This window comes from Carcharhinus amblyrhynchos, chromosome 1 (genome assembly GCF_965287045.1).
Source record: "Carcharhinus amblyrhynchos chromosome 1, sCarAmb.v2.hapA, whole genome shotgun sequence".
NCBI classification, from domain to species: domain Eukaryota; kingdom Metazoa; phylum Chordata; class Chondrichthyes; order Carcharhiniformes; family Carcharhinidae; genus Carcharhinus; species Carcharhinus amblyrhynchos.
In genome coordinates this window covers 107,117,898-107,140,610 of record NC_137324.1, presented here as the reverse complement: position 1 = coordinate 107,140,610, position 22,713 = coordinate 107,117,898, and the positions used below count along the sequence as shown (strand labels likewise).

Sequence of the window (22,713 nt, the reverse complement as noted above, 5' to 3'; positions counted from 1 at the left end):
AGTTTAAGGTGGTAGAAGGTGTGCCCATTAAGCCCACTGATTTAGCCAGGGTGGTGTCAAGCTCCTGGAGTTGGAGTGAGAGTATTCCATCATATCTCTGACTCGTGCCTTGTAGATGGTGAATAAACTTTAGGGAGTAAGGTGGTGAATTACTCATTGCAGAATTCCCAACCTCTGACTGATCTTTAAGCCACAATAGTTATGTGGCTGATGCAATTACATTTCTGGTCAATGATAACCCCAGAATGTTGATGGTGGGAAGTTCAGTGATGAAAATACTGTTGATTGGCCTCCAACAACTGCAACCATCTTCCTATGTGCCAGGTACGACTTTAGCAAGTGGAGAGTTTTCTTCCCGATTCAAACTGACTTGTTGTATTGAATATGTTGTATTGCTTGCTGACTTGGGAACATTTGCCCTCATTTCTCATCAGCAACTATCAAAACTTTGGAGAAAAAGCTACCTATTTCCTAATGCAAACATCCTGAGTTTAATGAATCTAACTTCATTCATCATCTTTAAATAAAAGTTTGTGTTTAATGAATTCAAAGGGTGTGACATGGTTTAAACACTACAGTTACAGCCATAGTGAATAAGTGAGAACTGGTGTTCTATTGTTTCAGCATTCCATCTTGTTTTTGTCAGTCACAATATAGGATCACAGAATCTCTTCAGTGCAGAAGGAGGCCATTCAGCCAGTCGAGTTTGCACCAACTACAATCCCACTCAGGGCCTATTCCCATGACCCGACATATTTACCCTGCTAATTAGCAGGGTAAATATGTGGGGTCATGGGAATAGGGTCAATTGAGCAATTGATCATGGCCAATCAACCAAACCTGCACATCTTTGGACTGTGGGAGGAAACTGGGGCACCTGGAGGAGACCCATGCAGACACGGGGGGAATGTGCAAACTCCACACAGACAGTGAGCAAAGGCTGGGATTGAACCTGGGTCCCTGATGTTGTGAGGAAGCAATGTTAACCATTATGCCATCATGCTGCCCTTTGTCTAGAATTTTCACTCTGGATAAAATTAGCAAGACAAGGGAAAAGGTTGTGAAATTTTAAAAAGCATATTCTGTTGATCATAAATTAAGTTTCCATAATGCTGGCTTAAAAAAAATGGTGCTGCAGGCATTTCTAGTGATTAAATTATTTTCAATTGGCACCAGGTTACCAGCCTTAAAAAGGGAATTTCTTTTAATGCAAAGAAGAAAAGCAAAAAAATTACATTCCATTATACTGCACAGGGTCATGGAAGGTTTAGGGACTCTCCCATCTCGACACACTAAGTTTTTAACGCGTGCGGACCGATTTGCAGGATTTGTGTGTGCATTCTCGTCGCGCGTGCGTCACCAAGAGCCGGATATCCGGTGCCGTTGGGAGAACAGGACAGCAGGAAAGTCATGTCAATCTTATTTTAATATTACTTAAATGTCTTCATCAGGCCCAGGGCTTCATGAAGCCTCCGGGCCTGATAGCATCTCCCACCCTGTCAGTGCCATTTCACTCCTGCAGGGTTCAGGCTCGCCCTCTCCTGCGCCCACTTTCAGGGAACTAACAAGAGACCCCAAAAGGGTGGGGGGGGGGGTGTTAATTGGGGTCCTACCAGGGAATCTGGTGGTGTCCCCTGGGCGTGAGCACCCTGACAGTGCCAGCCTGTACCCCTGGCATTGCCCAAGGGAGAAGTGCCCTTGCCCAGGGGCACCTTGGCATTGCCCACCAGGCATCAGGCAGTGCCAAGGGGGTGGGGTCAGGGGGCAGGGCCCCACTGCCATTGAGATCGATCAGGAGGGAGGCCAGCAATTGGGGGGGTGGGGGTGTAGAGGGATGGGGGGTGGTGGGTGAGATCGTCACGGCTGGGGGCTGGAGATTGGGGCAGTCCTGAATGGGAGGAAGGAGGGAATTGGAGCTGGTGTGGGAATGCTTGAGGGAGCCAAGGTCAGACTGTGCGGAGTGTGGGGTTGGAGGGGTAGCACTGCCGGGGTCCTGGGCTGGCCAGCGTTCGAGCTGGTCAGCAAACTGCAGTCTGACAGTTCAGGGCCACCGCGTATGCACAGAGTTCTGGAACTGTCAGACTTTGGCGCAAATAAGCCCTGCTCCCCGAGCATTTAATGATATTCATAATTGTAATCTGTGCATTGCACAGAGTGGGAGATCCTAGTGTGAACTCCCACTGAAAAAAAATCGTAAATTACACCAGTTTTCCCGTGAATTCAAAACTTGGAACATTTTTGGGAGAATCACCCCCCCCCCCCCTTAATATTTATGATTACACAAATGGGTTTGGGCAGAAATTTGAATGACAAATTCATTGGAAAAGCAGTGTATTTTGGGCTTAGCTTGCCAAATGATCCAAAGTGGAAACAGGACTCCTGATCACTGGTGAATAACATTGTCTCGAGTCACAGGAAAAACGTCTCCTCTACCTGCTGGCTAAAAGTGTGCGAAGTGTTTTGGCAAATCTCAATTGCGGTTTCTGATGTACAAGGAGTTACAGCACAAAACTGGCTCTAATCTTTTCCTGTTTAAAAGTTTGACTTTTTGAGAATACGATTTATGAATAGGAAAATACATTTCAGCTTTCTGGGCAAACTCTCAGTATTCAATGTCAAAATGTCAGAGAATTTTCCAAGCAGCTTCTGGCGGAGGTGAGACATTTACAGAATCAGAACAGAGTACCTCTTTAAACAATGCCACATTTACAGAGTAGATCTCACCAGGCCTAAAGACAAGGCTGACTGAAGTCTCCTAAACGGGATACGTAGGGCACACACACAGAGCGTTTGAACTTAAAACTTGTGCTGAAAGGCATGGTTAAAGGGATGTCGTCACATATATCATTTCTGAGAGACGTGTCAGAGGTGCTACCATGAAGCTGGAGACTGTGACTCAAATTAATAAAATCAGCCCAACCTGAAATGAGCAGCTTGTGGACTGGGTGGATTGTCACAGTGCAGTGACCAGGTGCAGGACGAAAAGGAAGAAAGAAGCTCTGCTCTCTTCACCAAATTAAGCAACTCTTGGGCAAACGGGGCTGTCCTATTTATGCAAATATAAGTGTGGAGTTGGGGGTAAGGTGGAAGGAGGGGAATTATGAAAAGAAAAGGGGAAAATGCCGTCAAGGTAAATGAGTCAAGAGATCAGAGTAGAGCAACCGTTGTAGACGCAGCATTACCACCAGCCACGTGGTTATTTTTCATCAATAGCTCATTGAAACAAAATGTAACATTAAAATATTTCTGCTTATTTCTAGTGCTGCATTTCTCAATATATATTATATGTTCTCCTTCTCAATTCATACTGGACTGACATTCATGCAATTTGGTACTTACTCTGTCTCCCTTTGGACCTGCTGGACCTGCGGGACCCATTGGACCATCAAAACCCTTTGAACACAAAGGAAACGATTAACTGTAGACAATTAACAATGATCATATTGAGAAATAAAAAGGCTTGTCTCGTTTCCAAGGTAAAACAAAACATCTCATATTGACGAGAACTGGCCCACAGCTTTGACCTATTACTTGTACTAAAACATTTCCAAACAGACAGAGACAGGACAGTGCAGAAGATGGTCTTTTTCATCCCAATTCCACAATTTTGTCTTTTTACTTCTTTAACTCGTGATAAGTCCTCAGCTAGAAATTCCAACACGACTAATGCCCAGAAAATGGTCTTGATCTCCTGTATTAATCATCCACATGATTAAAAATACCATTAGGAATCATGTTCACCTTGTGACTGCGCCATCTGAGATTGGCTCCAAGTGGGTCCATTATAGAAGAGAAGTCTGTGTGAACTCAGAATATACATCTTGACTATTTTTTGTTGATCTTTTTGATAAAAGTATTGTCTAACAGCAGACAGGAATCTTGTTTGCCAGGTGGTGGCCCCATGTGAAGATTCTGCTTTGGGAACCCACGTTTTACTAGCCGATTATATTAATTACTCCCTACTTAATCCAGTGTGAAATCCATACATGTACAATTGTGAAAATGCTTGCCATCAGCAATATAAAAATAATTGACCAAACTATGACCTAGGTTTTCTTTCAGTGGATCCATCCCTTACTGGATTTAGGCCTTGTGTGGGATTTAATTAATTGCTGGGATTGTATAGTTTTAATGCTGTCCTTAGCAGTAGCAATACTTACAGCTAAATCCTAAAACACTGACAGATTCTCCCTATCTCACTTTTCCCTGGAACAACATTACCCTGAATGGACAGTGGGAAAAAAGGTAAGTTAGTCAACGCGATTTACCAGTGCCTCGCACTGAATTGTGAGCTATCCATGCACAGAGAGTGGAGTGAGTATGAAGGAAGGGATCATGAGCATAACATTTACTGACTGCAGTGGACTGCCAGCACCAAGCAGAAAGGAGATAGTCAAAAAAGGACAGAGTACAAATGTGACTCACTCACCCGCAGTCCTGGCTGTCCATCTAAGCCAGATGCACCCTGCATATTTTGTGTTATTAGAGGGATGGGTAAGAGGAACATGTTTTTAGTGTACGATGGTTAATGATCATAAACAACATTACACAATGAAATTAAGGTGGGAATTCCTGATTCAATTGTGTATTAAATATGAAATAGACATAAAAGGACTAAAAAAAACACAAAGGGAATTTATAAATGATAACAGGGAACAGATGCTATGGAGTTACACAACACTGCAGTTAATTCGTCTGAAACAGTTATAGGCGAAAAGTGCATAAGAGACTGGTTTAATACCAGTCCTACTGTGCTCAAGGGATATCCTAACTACCACAGCTGGTTCTGCGGAATAAGCACCGGGGAAGATTTTCTCTGTAACACAGATGTAGCCAAATTATAAATTTGATAAAGAACAGGTTTACAATTTGATTCCATCTGGAGCACATAGGAAACCTTTTCTTGACATTCTCACCATTGACTCTCATCAGTTGCTGGAATGCTGACCGCTTCTTGTTTAAACATATGTGTGTCCCTGTTGGTGAACAGTGGCTGAGACAATAGGTGGATCAATGAAATAAAAATTTGATGAACCTGCCTAATGATTGGTAGTTAAAGAAACAGTAAGAATTCAGAAACACTCCAAACTTTCACTATAATATAAGCATGCTTCAACATTCAGCTTCAATATAATGCAGTTCCTGGAGGCAAATCATTTCCAGTTTATTACAATGAGATGCACAGTAGAATGAACATCTCACAATGTAGGCATTATTATGAATCTAGCAAAGTCATTTTGAAAATTAACAACAGAATCTTTTGAAAATACACTGCAAGGCGGTGGATGTTTGAAAGATGATTTGGCATTACCCTTTGTAACATTAGAAACTGTGAGATAAGCCTCTCCCATAAAACGCAACATAAAAGTCTGGAGGAAAGGTACTAATAAAAGTCCAGAGTGCAATATGCTAACCATAATAAGAAAGGGGCAGTGAAGCGTTTAGTAACACGTGGAGTTATAAGAAATGGAAAGTGGAGGCAAGTGCTGAAAAATACATCAAGGTCGTCATTATCAAGGAGCGAAAAGGTATGGGATAAAGAAAATGGGCATTCCTCCTTAATCAATGCCTCAATCCTCTCCCCTTTTATGGCTGAACTTGTCTGGGAATTAATAACTTATTTTCAATCTACTTACTTTCTTTTTTCCATATTAAAGACATTGCTACTTCCATATGACGATATTGGAAAACACATGGTTCTCAGCTACTTATGTCCTTTCTGCAGGTTATTGTCCATTTCAATTATACTCAATCCTGTCCCTGACCTCTTCCTCTGATAGATTATGTTGCATTGCTTCCTGTTCTCACCCTAATCTGAGGATTCTTGCTTATGCTTCCTATTTCCAACCATTACTCCACTCTATGGTCTGTTTCTGAACTTTCACACCCTCTCCTGGCTTTCTTTCTTACTATTTATGGGTTTTCCAAAGACATCTTTTATAAGTATTTGTATGATGTTTCTTTCCACCTCACTTCTTACAAGGGCTCATCCAGGTTTCCCATCTGTATCATATTTGCTTTAATGACTCCAGTATGTACGTCAGAGTTTTATGAAATTTCCTTTCTCTTTCCTCCACTGAGACTTGCGCTCCTGTGGTCTCAGCTTCTTTAATCACCTGCCTCATTTCTTGCAGATCATCTCTTTCCCTCCACACACATCAATGTTCCTCTTGCCTCTCCATCTCATCTCACTAACTTCTGAAAGAGCTGGGTCATCTTTCACCATTTAGCTCATCACCAACGTAACATAAAGGCTGGGAGATCAACCTTCCCTGATTCATAATTTTAACCCCATTTTCATGCCTTTTCCCCATTCACCTTCCAGTTCACTGTCTTTCTACTTTGATGCTATTTTAACTCCCTTTCACTTTGTATTGGACTTCCATTGACACCTGTGATGATTTTTGTACAATGAATCTCCACTTTGTTTCACCTTTTCTCCAACAAATAAAAATACTCTCAGATCATTAGCTACTTCTCTGCACTTGTAATTAATATATCTAGCACTCAATTTTTACTAATTTGTTTCTTAGCTTTTAGTTTAGTGCTATATAAATCTTCCAGTTACAAGTTCTGATAAATAGTCAAAGCAGAAATGGTACCAACTCTTTCTTTTCCTTTCAAGCACAAACTTACTATACGTTCACAGATGATTGCACAATGTTCAGCACATTGGGACTCCTCAGTTGCTGAATCAGTCGTGCCCGTAATGCAACCAAGACCTGGACAATGGTGCATATGGGTACAACTGCTTACCTTGGTAAGTAACATTCGCATATTACAAATTCCAGGCAATGACCACCTCCAACAGGAGAGAATTCAACCATCTGCTTTGCTAGGGGTCTTTGATACTATACTGTCAAATGCTGCCTTAATGTTAAGGGCCGCCATTTTCACTTCACCTCTTGAGTTCAGTCCTTTTGTCACCTACCAATCTATAGACCTATCTATAACCCCCAATCCCATTAAATCCCATATACTCATCCAGAAGTCTTTTAAAAGACCCCAGCGAGTTCACCTCCACCACCACTGACGGCAGCCGATTCCATTCACTCACCACCCTCTGAGTGAAAAACTTACCCCTAACATCACTTCTGTACTTGCCTCCCCGCACCTTAAATCTGTGTCCTCTCGTAGCGGCCATTTCAACCCGGGGAAATAGCCTCTGAGAATCCACCCTATCTATTCCTCTCAACATTTTATAAACTTCTATCAGGTCGCCTCTCAACCTTCGTCTCTCCAGGGAAAAGAGTCCCAGCTCCCTCAACCTAACTTCATAAGGCATGCCTCCCAGTCCAGGCAACATCCTTGTAAATCTCCTCTGTACCCTTTCAATAGCTTCTACGTCTTTCCTATAGTGAGGCGACCAGAACTGCGCACAGTACTCCAAATGAGGCCTGACAAGGGTCTTATAAAGTTGCAGCATTACCTCCCGATTCCTAAACTCAATCCCTCGATTAATGAAGGCCAGTACACCATACGCCTTCTTGACCACATCCTCCACCTGCGAGGCCGAATTAAGAGTCCTGTGGACCCAGACCCCAAGATCCTTCTGCTCTTCAACACTACTAAGACTCCTGCCCTTGATAGTGTACTCGTTCATCCCGTTGGTTCTGCCAAAATGGACAACTACACAGTTATCCGCGTTGAAGTCCATCTGCCACTTCTCCACCCAGTCCTGCATCCTATTTATGTCCTGCTGCAACTTTTGACATCCTTCCAGACCATCCACAACCCCACCGACCTTCGTGTCATCAGCGAACTTACTTACCCATCCCTCCACTTCCTCATCCAGGTCATTTATGAAAATGACAAACAGCAAGGGTCCTAGAACAGATCCCTGGGGCACTCCACTGGTGACTGACCTCCATGCCGAAAAAGACCCATCCACAACCACTCTCTGCCTTCTGCAGGCAAGCCAGTTCTGGATCCACAAGGCCAAAGGCCCTTGGATCCCATGCCCTCTCACCTTCTCAAGAAGTCTTGCATTGGGGACCTTATCAAACACCTTGCTGAAGTCCATGTACACCACGTCTACTGCACTTCCTTCGTCAACGTGTTCAGTCACATTTTCGAAGAACTCAACGAGGCTCGTAAGGCACGACCTGCCCTTGACAAATCCATGCTGACTATTTCTGATCATGTCAAACCTCTCCAAATGCTCATAAATGCACTGTTGATAACCCCTTCCATCATTTTACTGATGATCGAGAGTAAATTGATAGCACGGTAATTGGCTGGGGTTTTTGTGGTCAGGACATACCTGGGCAACTTTCCTCATTGCTGGCTATATGACAGTGTAAAAGGTCTGACAACACCAGGTTTAAGTCCAACCGATTTATTTGATAGTAAACTCACTAGCTTTTGGGTTAGCCCCTTCGTCAGGTGAATGGAGAGTTCTGGCCTCAGACAGAGCATATAAAGCACAGACAGTTTACAGATTACTGATTAGAATGCGAATCTTTACACCTAACCTGCTGTTCAAGTCTTAAAGTGGCTAACAATGTGAGTGGAAGGAGCACTGGTCACAGGTTAAAGAGATGTGTATTGTCTCCAGACAGTACAGTAAGTGAGGTTTTGCAAACCCAGGCAAGTCACGGGGGTTACAGATAGTGCAACATGAACTCAAGATCCCTGTTGAGATCGTCCTCATGTATGCGGAACTTGGCTATCAGTCTCTGCTCAGCGACTCTGTGCTGTCGTGTGTTGTGAAGGCCGCCTTGGAGAATGCTTACCCGAAGGTCAGAGGCTGAATGCCCGTGACCACTGAAGTGTTCGCCAACAGGAAGGGAACAGTCTTGCCTGGTGATTGTTGAGCGATGTTCATTCATCCGCATATATGACAGTGTTGCAGCTGTACTGGAACAGCTTGGTTGGGGAGCATACACCTCCAGTATTATTGTCAGGATAATGTCAGGACCCATTGCTTTTGAAGTATTCAGTGCCTTCAGCCATATCTTGATATCACATGGAGTAAAATGAATTGGGAAGAGACTGGGATCTGTGATGCTGGGGACCTCAGGAGGAGACCAAGGTGGATCATTTCAGCACTTTTGACTGAAGACAGTTGTGAATGTTTCAGTCTTATCTTTTGCACTGATGTGCAAAACTCATTGAATTTGGGGATATTTGCAGAGCCTCCTCCTCCAATCAGTTGTTTAATTGTCCATCACTATTCATGAATGGATGCGGCAGGACTGCAGAAATTAGGTCTGATCCATTAGTTGGGGTGTATCTCAGCTTTGTCTATCACTTGCTACTTTTGTTGTTTGGCAGACAACCTAGTGTTATAGTTTCACCAGACTGACACCTCACCTTTAGGTGTGCCTGATGTTGCTCCTGCATCCTTCTGAACTCTCCATTCAACCAGGGTTGATCCCTCAGCTTGGTGTTAACAGTAGTGGGGGAGATGCTGGGTTATAGATTGTGATCAAGTATAATTCTGCTGCTGCTGATGGCCCACAGTGTCTGATGGCTGCACAGTTTTGAGTTGCTAGATCTGATCAAAATCTATTCCATTTAGCACAATGGCTGTGCCACACAACATGATGTAAGGTATCCTCAAGGTGAGACTTTGGGAGGAATTTTACCGGCACGTCTGCCCAAGTTTTGCACGATCCCGCCCCAGTTCAACGGAGAATGCCGTTCTCCAAGCTGAGTCTGCCCCCGGTAAAATTCTGGCCTTTATCACGACTTGGACTGTGCGAGGATCACTCTGACTAATATTTTCATGAACTGGGGGGATGGGAGCGTGGTGGGCGGGGGGTGGGGGCATGGGGGTGGGATGTGTGTGTGTGTGTGTGTGTGTGTGTGTGTGTGTGTGGAAGACTTGAGGTGACTGCCATCTCTGGTGTTTCTTGTGCAATGCACCTAGAATGTAAGAAATCTCACAACAGCAGATTGAGGTGCTATATGGTAGCATGAGCTTTTGGAGCACTGCTCCTTCAACAGGTGAGGACTCTGACCATTTCCTGCATTTTCTACTTTGTACGCCCAAGATCGCAATTTGGAGTAAGAGGTGAAGGATGAAGCAAGTCAAGCATGTACTTAATTTTCTCCACAATTACGTCACCTTAATATCTTCTTGTATTTTGACTGTACACATTTAAAGTGATTCTTTTTCACAGGAATTTTGGCCAAATTCTGTCCCCTTTTTGTAAAAGACAGTAGAATTTTTGTGAAACACTGGAGGAAATTTTAGGGGAAAATAGAACACTGTTTGTAGTGCACCTGGAAAAACAAAGACCTTAAAATTCCTGACATTCGAGCAGAAAATGCTGGAAATGGTCATCAGATACTGCCAGACCAACATTTTCTGGGGAAAAACCCATCAGGTCTTGCAGCATCTGATGACCACTTCCAGTATTTTCTGTTTTTTTATTTCAGATTTCCAGCATCGTCCTAAATTTCTGGTCCATTAGTGTTTGGAAATTCTGATCGGAATGGGAGACTACATCCCCTCCCTGCCTCCAGGCGGCATTTAGGAGACAAGATATCTGCTGATTCTCAGTCAGAAATCATATCAGCCAGAAAAAGGAATGGTTTCACAAGGCAGCTGCATTTTGAAACCTCTGGTGAAATCATACAATTGTTACGGCACAGGAGGACGACATCTGGCCCATCTTGTCTGCACCGGTTCTCTGAACGTGCATCATGTCTGTGTGCCATTCCCCTACCTTTTCCCCGTACCCTTGCACATTGTTTCTGTTCAAAAAATCACCCAACGCCTCCATTGAACCTGCCTCCACTAAACTTCCAGCCAGTGAATTCTGGATCAGAGCCACTCACTGTGTGAAAAAACTTTTGCTCACATCACATTTGTTTCTTTTGCAAATCACTTTAAATCTGTGCCTTCTCATTCTTGATATTTTTACGAGAGGGAATCATTTCTCCCTATCTTCTCTGCCCATCCCCCTCATGATTTAGCAGCCCCAAACTCTCCAATCTATCCTCATAAGTGAAGTTTCTCATCCCTGGAAAGATTCTTGTAAACCTCTTCTGCAATCTCTCCAAGGCATTCACTATAGTGTGCTGCCCAGAGCCGTACACAATATTCCAGCTGAGATCTAACTAGTATAAGTTCAGCATCACCTCCTTGCTCTTGTACTGCCTGTCGCTATAAATAAAGCCCAGAATACTATATGCTTTATTAACTGCTCTCTCCATCTGTTTTGTCACCTTCAACGATCTGTGCACATATACACCCAGGTCCCTCTGCTCCTGCAACCCTTTCAGAATGTTACCACTTGTTTTGTATTGTCTCTCCATTACCTTCCTACCAAAATACATTACCTCACACTTCCTGATATTGAGCTTCATCTGCCACCTATCAGCCCACTCCACCATCTTGTTTGTGTTCTTTTGAAATTCTATACTGTGTTCCTCACAGTTTATACAACTTCCAGGTTTTGTGTCTTCGGCAAACTTTGAAATTTTCCCCTGCATGCCAAGATCTAGATCATTAATGTACAATCAGGAAATGCCGTAATACCAACCCCTGGAGGCCTCCGCTATAAACCTTCCTCCAGCCCGAAAAACATCCATTGACTATTACTCTCTGCTTCCTGTTACTCAGGCAATTTGTTGCTACCATCCCTTTTATTCCGTGAGCTACAACTTTCTGACAGATCTGTTGTGTGACACTGTATCAAATGCCATTTGAAAGTCAATATTAACCACACCAAAAGCATTACTCTCATTGACCTTTTCTATTACTTCAAAAAACTCCTGCAAGTTAATTAAACATGATCTCCCCTTTAGAGATCCATGCTGGCTCTTCATAATCAACCCACATTTTCCATGTGACTACTAATTCTATCCCAAATAATTGTTTAGAAACATAGAAAATAGGAGCGGGGTGGGCCATTCGGCCCTTTGAGCCTGCACTACCATTCAATAAGATCATGGCTGTTCATACACTTCCGGTATCCCAATCCTGCTTTTCCCATTTGATTTAAACATTTTCAGTGTTTCTCACAGTTTAACTTCTAACTGATCAGTAATCACTGGGCTTATCCTTAGAAGGGAAGACTGAAAGATTATGACCAGCACCTCTGCAATTTTCACACTTACTTCCTTCAATATCCTTGGATGCATCTCATGTGGTCCCTGTGCCTTGCCAGCTTTAAGGACCAGCAGTCTATCCAACACTTCCTCCTTATCAATTTTGAACCTTTCTAGTGACAGTTTCTATCACTTTGATCTGGATATCATCTATCTCTTTGACAAAGACAGATACAGAGTATTCACTTAATACCTCAGCCATGCTCTCTGCCTCCATGAGTAAATTCCCTTTTAGAACATAGAACATAGAACATAGAACATAGAACATTACAGCGCGGAACAGGCCCTTCGGCCCACAATGTTGCGCCGACCAGTCTTATTTTAAAAAAAAAACATTGACCCACTAATCTAAACCAATCCCTTTTCGTCCATAAACCTATCCGCCAATCTCTTAAACGCCCCCAAACTAGGCGCATTTACAACTGCAGCAGGCAGGGCATTCCAGTCCCTCACCACCCTCTGGGTAAAGAACCTGCCCCTGACATCCGTCCTATAACTACCCCCCCTTAATTTAAAGCCATGCCCCCTCGTGCTAGCTTTCTCCATCCGAGGAAACAGGCTATCACCATCCACCCTATCTAAACCTCTAATCATCTTATATGTTTCTATAAGATCCCCTCTTAGCCGCCTTCTTTCCAGCGAAAACAACCCCAAATCCCTCAGTCTCTCCTCATAGGACCTCCCCTGCATACCAGGCAACATCCTGGTAAACCTCCTCTGCACCCTCTCCAAAGCCTCCACATCCTTCCTGTAATGTGGGGACCAGAACTGCACACAGTACTCCAAGTGCGGCCGCACCAGAGTTGTGTACAGTTGCAACATGACGCTGCGACTCCTAAATTCAATCCCCCTACCAATAAACGCCAAGACACCGTACGCCTTCTTAACAACCTTATCTACTTGATTCCCAACTTTCAGGGATCTATGTACACATACACCTAGATCCCTCTGCTCCTCCACTCTATTCAAAGTCCTCCCGTTAGCCCTATACTCAACACATCTGTTATTCCTACCGAAATGGATTACCTCACACTTCTCCGCATTAAACTCCATCCGCCACCTCGCGGCCCAGCTCTGCAACCTGTCCAAGTCACCCTGCAAACTTCGACACCCTTCCTCACAATCTACCACACCTCCGACTTTGGTGTCATCAGCAAACTTACTAATCCACCCAACTATACCCTCATCCAGATCATTAATAAAGATTACAAACAGCAGTGGCCCCAAAACAGATCCCTGAGGCACACCACTCGTAACCGAACTCCATGATGAATAATTACCATCAACCACCACCCTCTGTCTCCTATCTGCTAACCAATTCCTGATCCAAGTACCTAAATTACCACCAATCCCATACATCTGCATTTTCTGCAGAAACATACCATGGTGAACCTTATCAAACGCCTTACTAAAATCCATATATACCACGTCTACTGCCTTACCCCTATCCACCTCTTTGGTCACCTTCTCAAAGAACTCAATAAGGTTAGTAAGGCACGACCTTCCCGCTAATCAGCGCCACACACATTTTACTATTTATATGCTTATAGAGACTTTGGGAGTCTCCTTTATGCCTTAAGTGGGCCACATCAAACTACTTTCCTAGCAGCAACTGATCCGAGTGATCAGTTTCCATAAGGAAATAGTTTAAATCAACAGCAGTGACCACTGTAGTAGTGTGGCTCCTTTAAGGGGGAGGGCATTCCCTGAGGGCATTGTGATTGGACCAGACCAGAAGCGTAGTGCGGGTAGCTGAGCCAATCAGGTGTGAGGGTGTGTTTCCTGGGCTAGGGAGGATACTCAGTTGGAGCCAGAAGGGAGTGTTGTAAAGTCGTACAGTTTATTCTGCCTGATCCTTTATTGTTGGCAATAAATCCATTGTTACTTTGAGCCACGTCGAGTCACCCTCAATTTATTACAATCTCAATCCCAATATCTCCTCCCCTCATACAATAGAACAACAGTGTTTCTTTGCTTTAATTATAAGTGTTTGTATGATGCTGCTGGTCTTCTGCAGATAATGACGTGATAGGCACTGGTTCTGGCCTTTTATGCTGATGATCCAATATGTGGTGTTTGGGACTGAGTAAATGCTAGTCACATTGGCTGCCAGAAGCCCCAGCCCCAGGCTGTGACAACACTAGCATCTGGCTATGGCCGAAGGAATTTCAGCCCAAGTTATTAGATAGCGGTGATGTAGTGTTACAGTTCACTTTGAGGGTATAAGTTGCTGTGAGAACATGCAATTTTACACGCATATTGTAGTCTGAAGTTATGGATAGTGGAGGCTCCAACATTTGATTAACCAGGAATCACTCCCGCTCTTAGTGTCTGGTGCATGTTGGAAGGATTTTCAGGTTGATACCTGAAATTGTTGATACTTCAACCTGTTTGGCTGCGTTATTAATATATTCTCCTTGGCCATCAAATCTAGGTGTGGGACTCAAACCTGCAGTTTCAGGTTCAGAGGGTAGAGACCACTACCAATTACACCACAACATCTCTGATTGCTAGACAGATATAGGATAATGGTTTATTATATGTAATATCCGCAATAGGATAGGTCTTCCTCTCCCCTTGTATCTCTAACCAGCATTTTATCAATATGCCTTTCACTCAGTTCCACTCTGCCTAAATCCCCTTAACTCAGTTCTGAAAAGGGTCTCTCTCCTTCCCTTCCACCTGCACCTCTCTCCACTTCAACAAGTCTTTTCCGCATTTCCTTATTGCCTTAAGATGATATCTCTCTCCTTTGCTTGCTCTCCTCCCCTCTTGGGGACTTGGTCACTCTCCCCCTAAATGATCACAATCTCTCTATTCTTCTTCAACATAGTTATGAGTTGTTGAAATAAACAAAGTTAGGAGTTATTTCACTGGAAACTTGTTCCCATAATGGGACCATTACTGGCCAGAAGTATGGTTTTTAAATCTTCATTAGCTGGGCACCATTATTTCAAACCCAGGCTCTACAAAAAAACAATAGCCTCTTGCAACATAAATTTTTGGAAATTGGTACTGTCAATTCTGAAAAAAGTCTTCTCTCATCCTCCACTTCTTTTCTTTCTCTATCTTTCTCTTCCTTCAGTTCTGTTCATCACCCATTTCCTTCATTTCTCTCTCTCCCTCCCTTACATTTTGTCCTTCTCATTCACTCTCATGTTTCTCTAAATTACATTTGTTTTTCTTTCACTTCTACTTCCTGTTTACATCCAAAGCTTTCTCCTTCATTTGTTTCTCTTCTTACTTTAGTTCTCCATTTCCATCTTTCACTTTTTTAACTCTTTACATATTCATCTTTTTCTTTCTCTTCAGTATCTCTTTCCTTTCCTGTTTCTTCTGTCATTCCCCTCTCTCCACTTTTACTTGTCTCTTCCTACAGCTGTCTCTCTTTCTGTTTTGCTCTTTCTATTCCCATGTACTCTTTCATTTCTCTTTTCACCTTGTGTTTTCTCTCTCTTTTTCGAGTGTTCCTTTCGCCTTTGAACAGAAAGGATGGAAACATAGGGATAAAACTTAACTTCAGCTGCAGTGAACTTTGTGTAAGGGACAATCCTTCCCTTTCATTGACGTGACTGTGTATACCTAATGTCTATTTCATTACCACCCAGTGTGGAAACCCTTTTCCCCCACTTCTTAACACTGAACTATTTGCCCAGAGATTTAATTCATTTTAAAAGAAGAAATGACACCTAATTGCTGAAGAACATGAACACTTACAAACACATTCAATAATCACATTTACACAATAGACTTGACACACAGAAGAGACACAAGTGCCGGAATTATGCCTGCCCCAGAATTGGGGTGGGTGAGGCTCTTGAAACGGAATTCTCCGTTGGCCTCAGGCAGGATCTTACGAGCCTTGGGTGGGCGAGGCGGTAAAATTCCGGCAAAGATGTGCTTGTACAAAGATGCAGAATAACGCAGGGGAGTGTCATCCTACATACAAGTTACGAACTATGAAGAAAGGTGTACATAAAACATACAAATAATTAAACCAAATACTTGAATAATATTGTAAAATTACCGCAAAATTAGTGAAGGAGGAAGCTTTAAATACAAAAATGGTTTTAGACCATGGAATGAATTGATAGAATTAATGCAAATCAAGTCAGTGATAATATTGCACGCTGGAGTAAAGAGCAGACGCGGCATTTGGTTTCACTTAACGTCAAGTACCTGGCATGGTTGGTCAGGTTATAAATTTTTATAGAAGATGACCAAAGTTTTTTGGGGTAATGAACAAATGGATGAAATCCAGCAACACAAGGGCTCCTAAATGGAAACCTATTGCAGATGTATAAGACCAAGTAAGTAGCTCCTCTCCTCAGAAAAGATTCCCTATTTGTGGTAATGCTGCAGCAAGGAAACAGATTCCTTACAGATCTACATAACCGTTGCAAAGAGAAGATGGAGACATAAAAGTTCTGCTTTATGATTTATATTGGCTTCCAGGAATTTGTTTTTTTATTTTTCCATCTCCCGCTGCATGTAACTTTCACAATGCACCAACATAATCTCAGACTAAGGTCACAATTCTGCTGTCCTGAATCAGTGTGGCAATGGAGGAGGGATAGCAAAAATGGCTGTAGAGAGGACCCTGAATTTATGGGTTCTTGGATGTAATCCCACTTTTTAATATATTTATAAATACCTGAATGAGGGCAAAAGGGTTGGGGGAGGGGGAGGGGATAGATTTACATTGAAAATTACTTTTCAAGTACAATGTTCAGGCAGGTCACAGTTCACAAATGTCTGTCATTCCTGCATTAAACAGGGCCCACAGAGGCACCAGGATATGTTGTGAGAACAACCTGCTGGTTGGAACTCACCACCTCGCCCGCCATGGAATTGGCAGGGGCGAGGGTCCAACAACAGACATCTCCGTTGATCTCAGGTGGAAATTTCCGGTTTCGTCCAAACAAGGCAATAAAATCCCGCCTGTTATCTGTTTTTCTTCTTCCAATCTGTTGGCCGATGCCTAAAGACTAGAAAATCTTGACTTTGAATCATAGTGGAGATCCCTCAGCTTTCCATCATTCCCAGAGATATTAAATAAGTGCCATATCTGAAGGTATGGGGATGAAACAGGAGTTGAACAAGGTTTTGAGCCTTTGCAGCTTCTGTTGGCTGTTTACATGGAAACATAGAAGGCGGCCATTTGGCCCTTTGAGCCTGCTCCACCATTTATTATGATGAAGACTGATCATCAAATTCAATATCCTGATTCCTTCCTTCCCTTCATATCCCTTGATTCCTTTAGTCCCAAGAGCTATATTTAATTTCTTTTTGAAATCAGACAATGTTTTGGCCTCAACTGCATTCTGTGGTAATGAATTCTACACATTCACCACCCTCCGGCTGAAGAAATTTCTCCTCACCTCAGTTCTAAAAACTTCTCCTCACTTCAGTTTATAAATGGGAAATGGTAACGAGCAGTACAATAAATACACCATGCTTAATAGCGGGGGAGGTGGTAGCCCCTTGCAAAACAACTCATTGGGAAGTTTAATCCCCTCCATGTGCTAATTTCAGCACAAACAAGAGACTGAAGCAGGAAGCCTGGCTGCTCTGTCTGTCCAAGTGCGAACTGATAGGCTGCAATTGAAACTCTTTGAGAAAGTTATTTTTGGGGACATGTAATAACTCTTGTTCACAAGGTAGGTGTTCATCTTGGGAGATCGTTCTAAATGATGGTATCACAATGGCTGCCTGTTTTACTCCCCAGTGGATATTCATTCCTATTGAAACTAATTTTAACTTAATATCATGCACGGTGAATTACAGATGTTGCGATACTACCTGTCATTTTTAGTTAGATGATCATGATGGGCACAGGTTTGGAAGGCTGAAGGGCCTGTTCCTGTGCTGTACTTTCCTTTGTTCTTTGTCCCTGTTTACTGCCACTTCCCAAAGAGGAATTTGTCCAGGTCTAAACAAGCTTATTTTGTATCAGTAGGTTTGGACATTTATTAGTTGTTAGTTAAGCTATACTGCATTAACCTCTGAAGCATGGGTATTATGTGGGAAGCTACAGCAGAATACAAGTGGTTGTGAAATTTCTACAGATTTAACTGTGCCAGGCAATTCCATAACGAAACAGATTCAGGGATGTGCTTTTCACATTGCCATCGGCCAGTAATGATAAAGCATAGGATTGTTATGGGAGCCTAGCGTAGAATGATGAAATTGAGGCTGAGCTTATGTCCATTCATTATGGCTGCCCGGGTTTCCCTTGGACGTGGATGCCAGCCTCGTAAATATATTTAAATTTGGATCAAATGATGAGATTCTTATTTTCCTTTGCCCACTTGACTATCACCAATTCCTATGGCCATGTCCTAGCTCAGAAGGCAACCACTCCCAGTGCATGTTAAAGGTACAGGCAAGAAAAGCTGCTTGTGGTTTAAGTTAAAGTAATTTAAATTCAATGCAGTTTCTGCTGTATTTTCTGCAAACATGTTGCCGCTATTCCAACTTCCTATTTCTTTTAATTCTTGACACCTCTACTCCTCCCCTTTAAGATGCAGCCGGAGGGCCCTATTCAGCCAACTCTGTCCATTTCCCACTCCCACAGGTTTCATGTTTCACATTGGCAGCTTCCAAGCATTATAATGAGGATCTGGGACCAAAGTCTGATGTTGATATCTCTCCGATGGGCATCATGGGATTACAGGAATATAGAAACAGGATTAGGCTGTTTAGCTTTGGGAGCATGTTCCACCACTCCATGTAATCATGACTGACCTGTGATCTAATTCGATTTACCACATCCCTTAGTATGTTTATTTCATAAAAATATACACACCTCAGATTTAAAACTTCATAATTTAAACATTCCATCCCAGGCAGCGTCCTAGTAAATCTCCTCTGTAACCCCTCCAGTGCAACATATTCTTCCTATAATGTGGTGACCAAAACTGCACACAGTACTCTAGCTGTGATCTCACCAAAGATCTATACAACTCCAACATGACTTCCCTGTTTTTGTAATGTATTCTTTGATTGATAAAGGCAACTGTCCCATATGTCTTTTTCACCACGCTACTGCCCGCCCGCTTTCAGAAATCGGTGGACAAACACACCAAAGTCCCTTTGTTACACAGAACTTCATAGTGTCATGCAGTTCATTGAATGCTTCCTTGCCAAATCACCTGCTCCAAAGTGTATCACTTCACATTTTCCAGGGCTAGATTCCATTTGCCACTTATCTGCCAGTTAATGTTGGGAAAGTTGAAATCACCTACTGTAATTAACCTTTTTTATTATTTTTACAAACCGCTGTGAATTTTGCGCATGTCTACTCCTCAATTTCCCACTGACTATCTGGGGATCTCTAATAAACACCTAGCAATGTGGCTGTCCCGTTTTTATTCCTAAGCTCTACCCACAAAGCTTCATTCAATGCCTACTCTAAGATATCATCTCCTTACTGAAGTAACTGACTCCTTAACTAATAATGCAATGCCTCGTCCTCTTTTACCCGTTCTTCTGTCTTGCCAGATGACTTTGGGGGCAATGGTACCATCATGCCCTGCTGGCCGATGGGCAGGGCGAGCCAATAAGATTGCAAGAGAGCCAAGAAATCAGGTTTGCGTCCGATTTCTTGTCACTTGTGATCTTACTGGCACCAGATATCTGGCACGATCAGCCTTGCGCCATTTCTGGTGCAAGGCTGAATGAATTATTTAAATTGAATTTAACTGTCATTTAAAAAGAATTAGCAAACCCAGGACTCAAGTGCCAGGGCACACTTGCCTGTGTGGCCTCACCAGGGGGGAGGTTCTCTCAGGCAAGGATCACGTATGGTCCTCCATCTTGCTGGTAGAACCGGGGCCACTGATGCCCCCACTGGAAGGCAAGGCCAGGTGGCTTGCCCCTTGGGCAGTGCAAGTCTAGCACTTTGGCAGTGCTCACTAGGCAGTGTCAAGAGAGCAGGGCCTGGGCCTGGAAAGGAAGCGGGGGGGAATAGCAGGAGGGGGGACTGCTGCGCACTCTGCAGTTGTAATTGGATTAGATTGATCAGTCTGTAGATGGGATGGGGGTCAATTGGTCCGGTTGGGGTACTTGGTCCGATCAGGGAAGGGGAGGGCCATGGGGTCTCATGGTAGCACATGGGGTGGGATAGGGTGCCAGGTTTTTCCCACAGCGGCCTGATATATGTAGCAGAGACTGTGTGAAAGGTCTCTGCTGCTCTCAAAGCAGAGATCTGCATTGTGCCCTCTACTATCAGCAGGCTTTCTGGTGATTTCTCCGGGTGCTCCAGTTTCCTGCTACATGCTGGTTAGGTGCACTGATCCCAACAGGCACCAGAGTGTGGTGACTAGGAAAATTTCACAGTAATTTAATTGCATTAATGTAAGCCTTATTTGTGACTAATAAATAAACTAACTAACTAATACGCTTTTCAGAATTTCTTCACACACTAAATGCATGAGATTCGCCATTCGGACTCGCCATAAAAAGCTTTCCTATTTATGTGCTTGATCTGGACTTAGAATTTGTCTCTGTGATGGCTACAATATCACAATTCCATATGTCAATCATTGCCCTTAATTCACCTATTTTCCCTTTATTACTCCTGACATTTGAGACAAAACAGCTTTGCCTTAGTCCCTTGAAATTTAATACAGCTGTATTCCCTCTGACTTGATTGTTTTACTGTATGATGACGTGTCCTTATTCTGCTAACAGTCTGTGTCTCCTCCCCCTGCCAAATTAGTTTAAACTCCTCTCAACAGGACTAGCAAAACATCCTGCAAGGATGTTAGTCCCAATCTGTTTCAGATATAGACCATCCTACTTGTGCAATCCCACTCATCCAGGAATCTAAAACCCTCCCTCCTGCACCAACTCTTAAGCCATGCATTCATCTGCACTATACTCCCACATGTGTGCTCACTAATACATGGTACTGGGGGCAATCCAGAGATTACAACCAGAGAGGTCCTGCTTTTTAGTCTACTACATAGCTCCCTGTATTCTTGATGCAAGACCTCATTCTTCCTCCTGCCTATGTCATTGGCACCAACATGCATCATGATCTCTGCCTTATCATCCTTTCCTTCAGGATGCCCTGCAGCCAATGACATCCTGGACCCCAGAAGGCTGGAGTTACATTGACAGCCACAGTAGCGCCCAGCTGTTCCCCTGACTATTGAATCCAGAATTACTATTACTCTTCCTCCCCTCCTATATAGACAAGCTATTTGTGGTACCAGAAGCCTGGCTCTGTCTGCACTCCCTGGAGGAGCCAGCAGCCTCAAAAGCCTCCAAATTGGATTACCGATTTGCGAGCAAGACCCCAGGGACTCCTGAACTACTGTGTTTCTCTTTCACTGCATGGTGATCACCCATTCCCTTCCCTCCTCAGGTCCCAAGTCTCTTTGGACCTCTTCTGTCTGTACTTTTCAATTTTATACTTTGCAGGTCTAGATGACTTCACATTGAATCATTTCCACCCAGCTGATTAACACATACCAAATTTATAATACAATAGAAAATGCTGGAACTATTCGGCAGCTCTGAACCTAATTTTGATAGAAGGCCACTGACCCCTTGAAAGGTGAACTCCACTTCTCCCTTAACAGATATTACCTGACCTGCTGAGTATTTCCACCATTTTCCATTTTTATTTCAAGCGTTCCAGTATCTGCAGCCTCTGTTTGCTCTTAATTCTGCTGTCCCTTTGTTGCAGCTTTGTCCCCATGGTACAGGGGAAAAATGCAACTTAATTCAATGCACTTCCCTTTTCGTTTTCAGTTTACAGTCAGCTGTTGGTCATTTCTTAATTCAATGACGACACAACCTTGCCTTAACAGTGCTACTGCCAATGGCATCTCAATCGTAAGGTAAGGAGGCATTATCCAAAGCATTAATGTTCATTTGAAAAAATTGCTTTTGCTGTAGCCTCCAAAAGCTGCAACATTCTGGGGGTTAAGGGGTTTTTTTTAGCGGGGGGGGGAAGCGGGCGGTGTATCAATGTTGAACTGAAAGGTCCAGACAATCTGTCTCACCAGCTGCAAGTGGGTTTTACAGGGTCGGTGAAATATCATTTCATTGCAGCCATTTATGGTCTACCTTCAGCCAAGCTAAAACCTTCAGCCGCTGGAGAACAAAATCTCAAATTGGGGGCCCTCAGGTAGTCGCCTGCAATAGTTAGTCTTTTGTCCGAATGCTGTTACACCTATCCTGCCTCAAGTGGATTCTGCACCCTAGCAGCCGTCAGGCTATATTCCAGAAAGGTTTCATGCAGCAGTTCTGTTAAACAAAGGTGCCTTAATATGAATGGGGGCTATTTCTAGCAGGTCAGGAAACATGGGCTAGCAGCTCAGCTCTCAGTTACACACTCCGTGTGAATTTCTATAATCAGTGTGGAGAGGAATAATCAGGTGGATTGTGGCTGACTCTTTACTGCACATTTTCCACCTCCATCAAAATGGAGATGTCCCCCTTTTAGTCCATAGAGACAGTTCTCACAAAGTAATAACCTACATTACAATGTAGCTGTAACAACACCTCAAGCACGCTGGGTGTAAGTAAGAATGATTACTCTGATAAAAGTTGCTTACAGTTTACCATCTGCTTTTATACTTTGCTGAATGACATCTACCAAATCTCACCCGTCATTTAGTACAAGACAGCCATTAA

At 43.2% G+C, this 22,713-nt stretch overlaps 1 protein-coding gene across 1 annotated transcript in view; it reads right to left on the bottom strand.

Annotated features, from left to right (window-relative positions):
- The window catches only part of col25a1 (collagen type XXV alpha 1 chain), a 168,458-nt gene that overhangs the window by 31,179 nt on the left and 114,566 nt on the right, over positions 1-22,713 (bottom strand). The window contains exons 26-27 of the mRNA XM_080190193.1: positions 4,430-4,465; positions 3,340-3,393 (exon numbers count right to left, since the gene is read on the bottom strand). Of these exons, the coding sequence (XP_080046319.1) occupies positions 3,340-3,393; positions 4,430-4,465 (90 nt within the window). The remainder of the gene's footprint in view (positions 1-3,339; positions 3,394-4,429; positions 4,466-22,713) is intronic.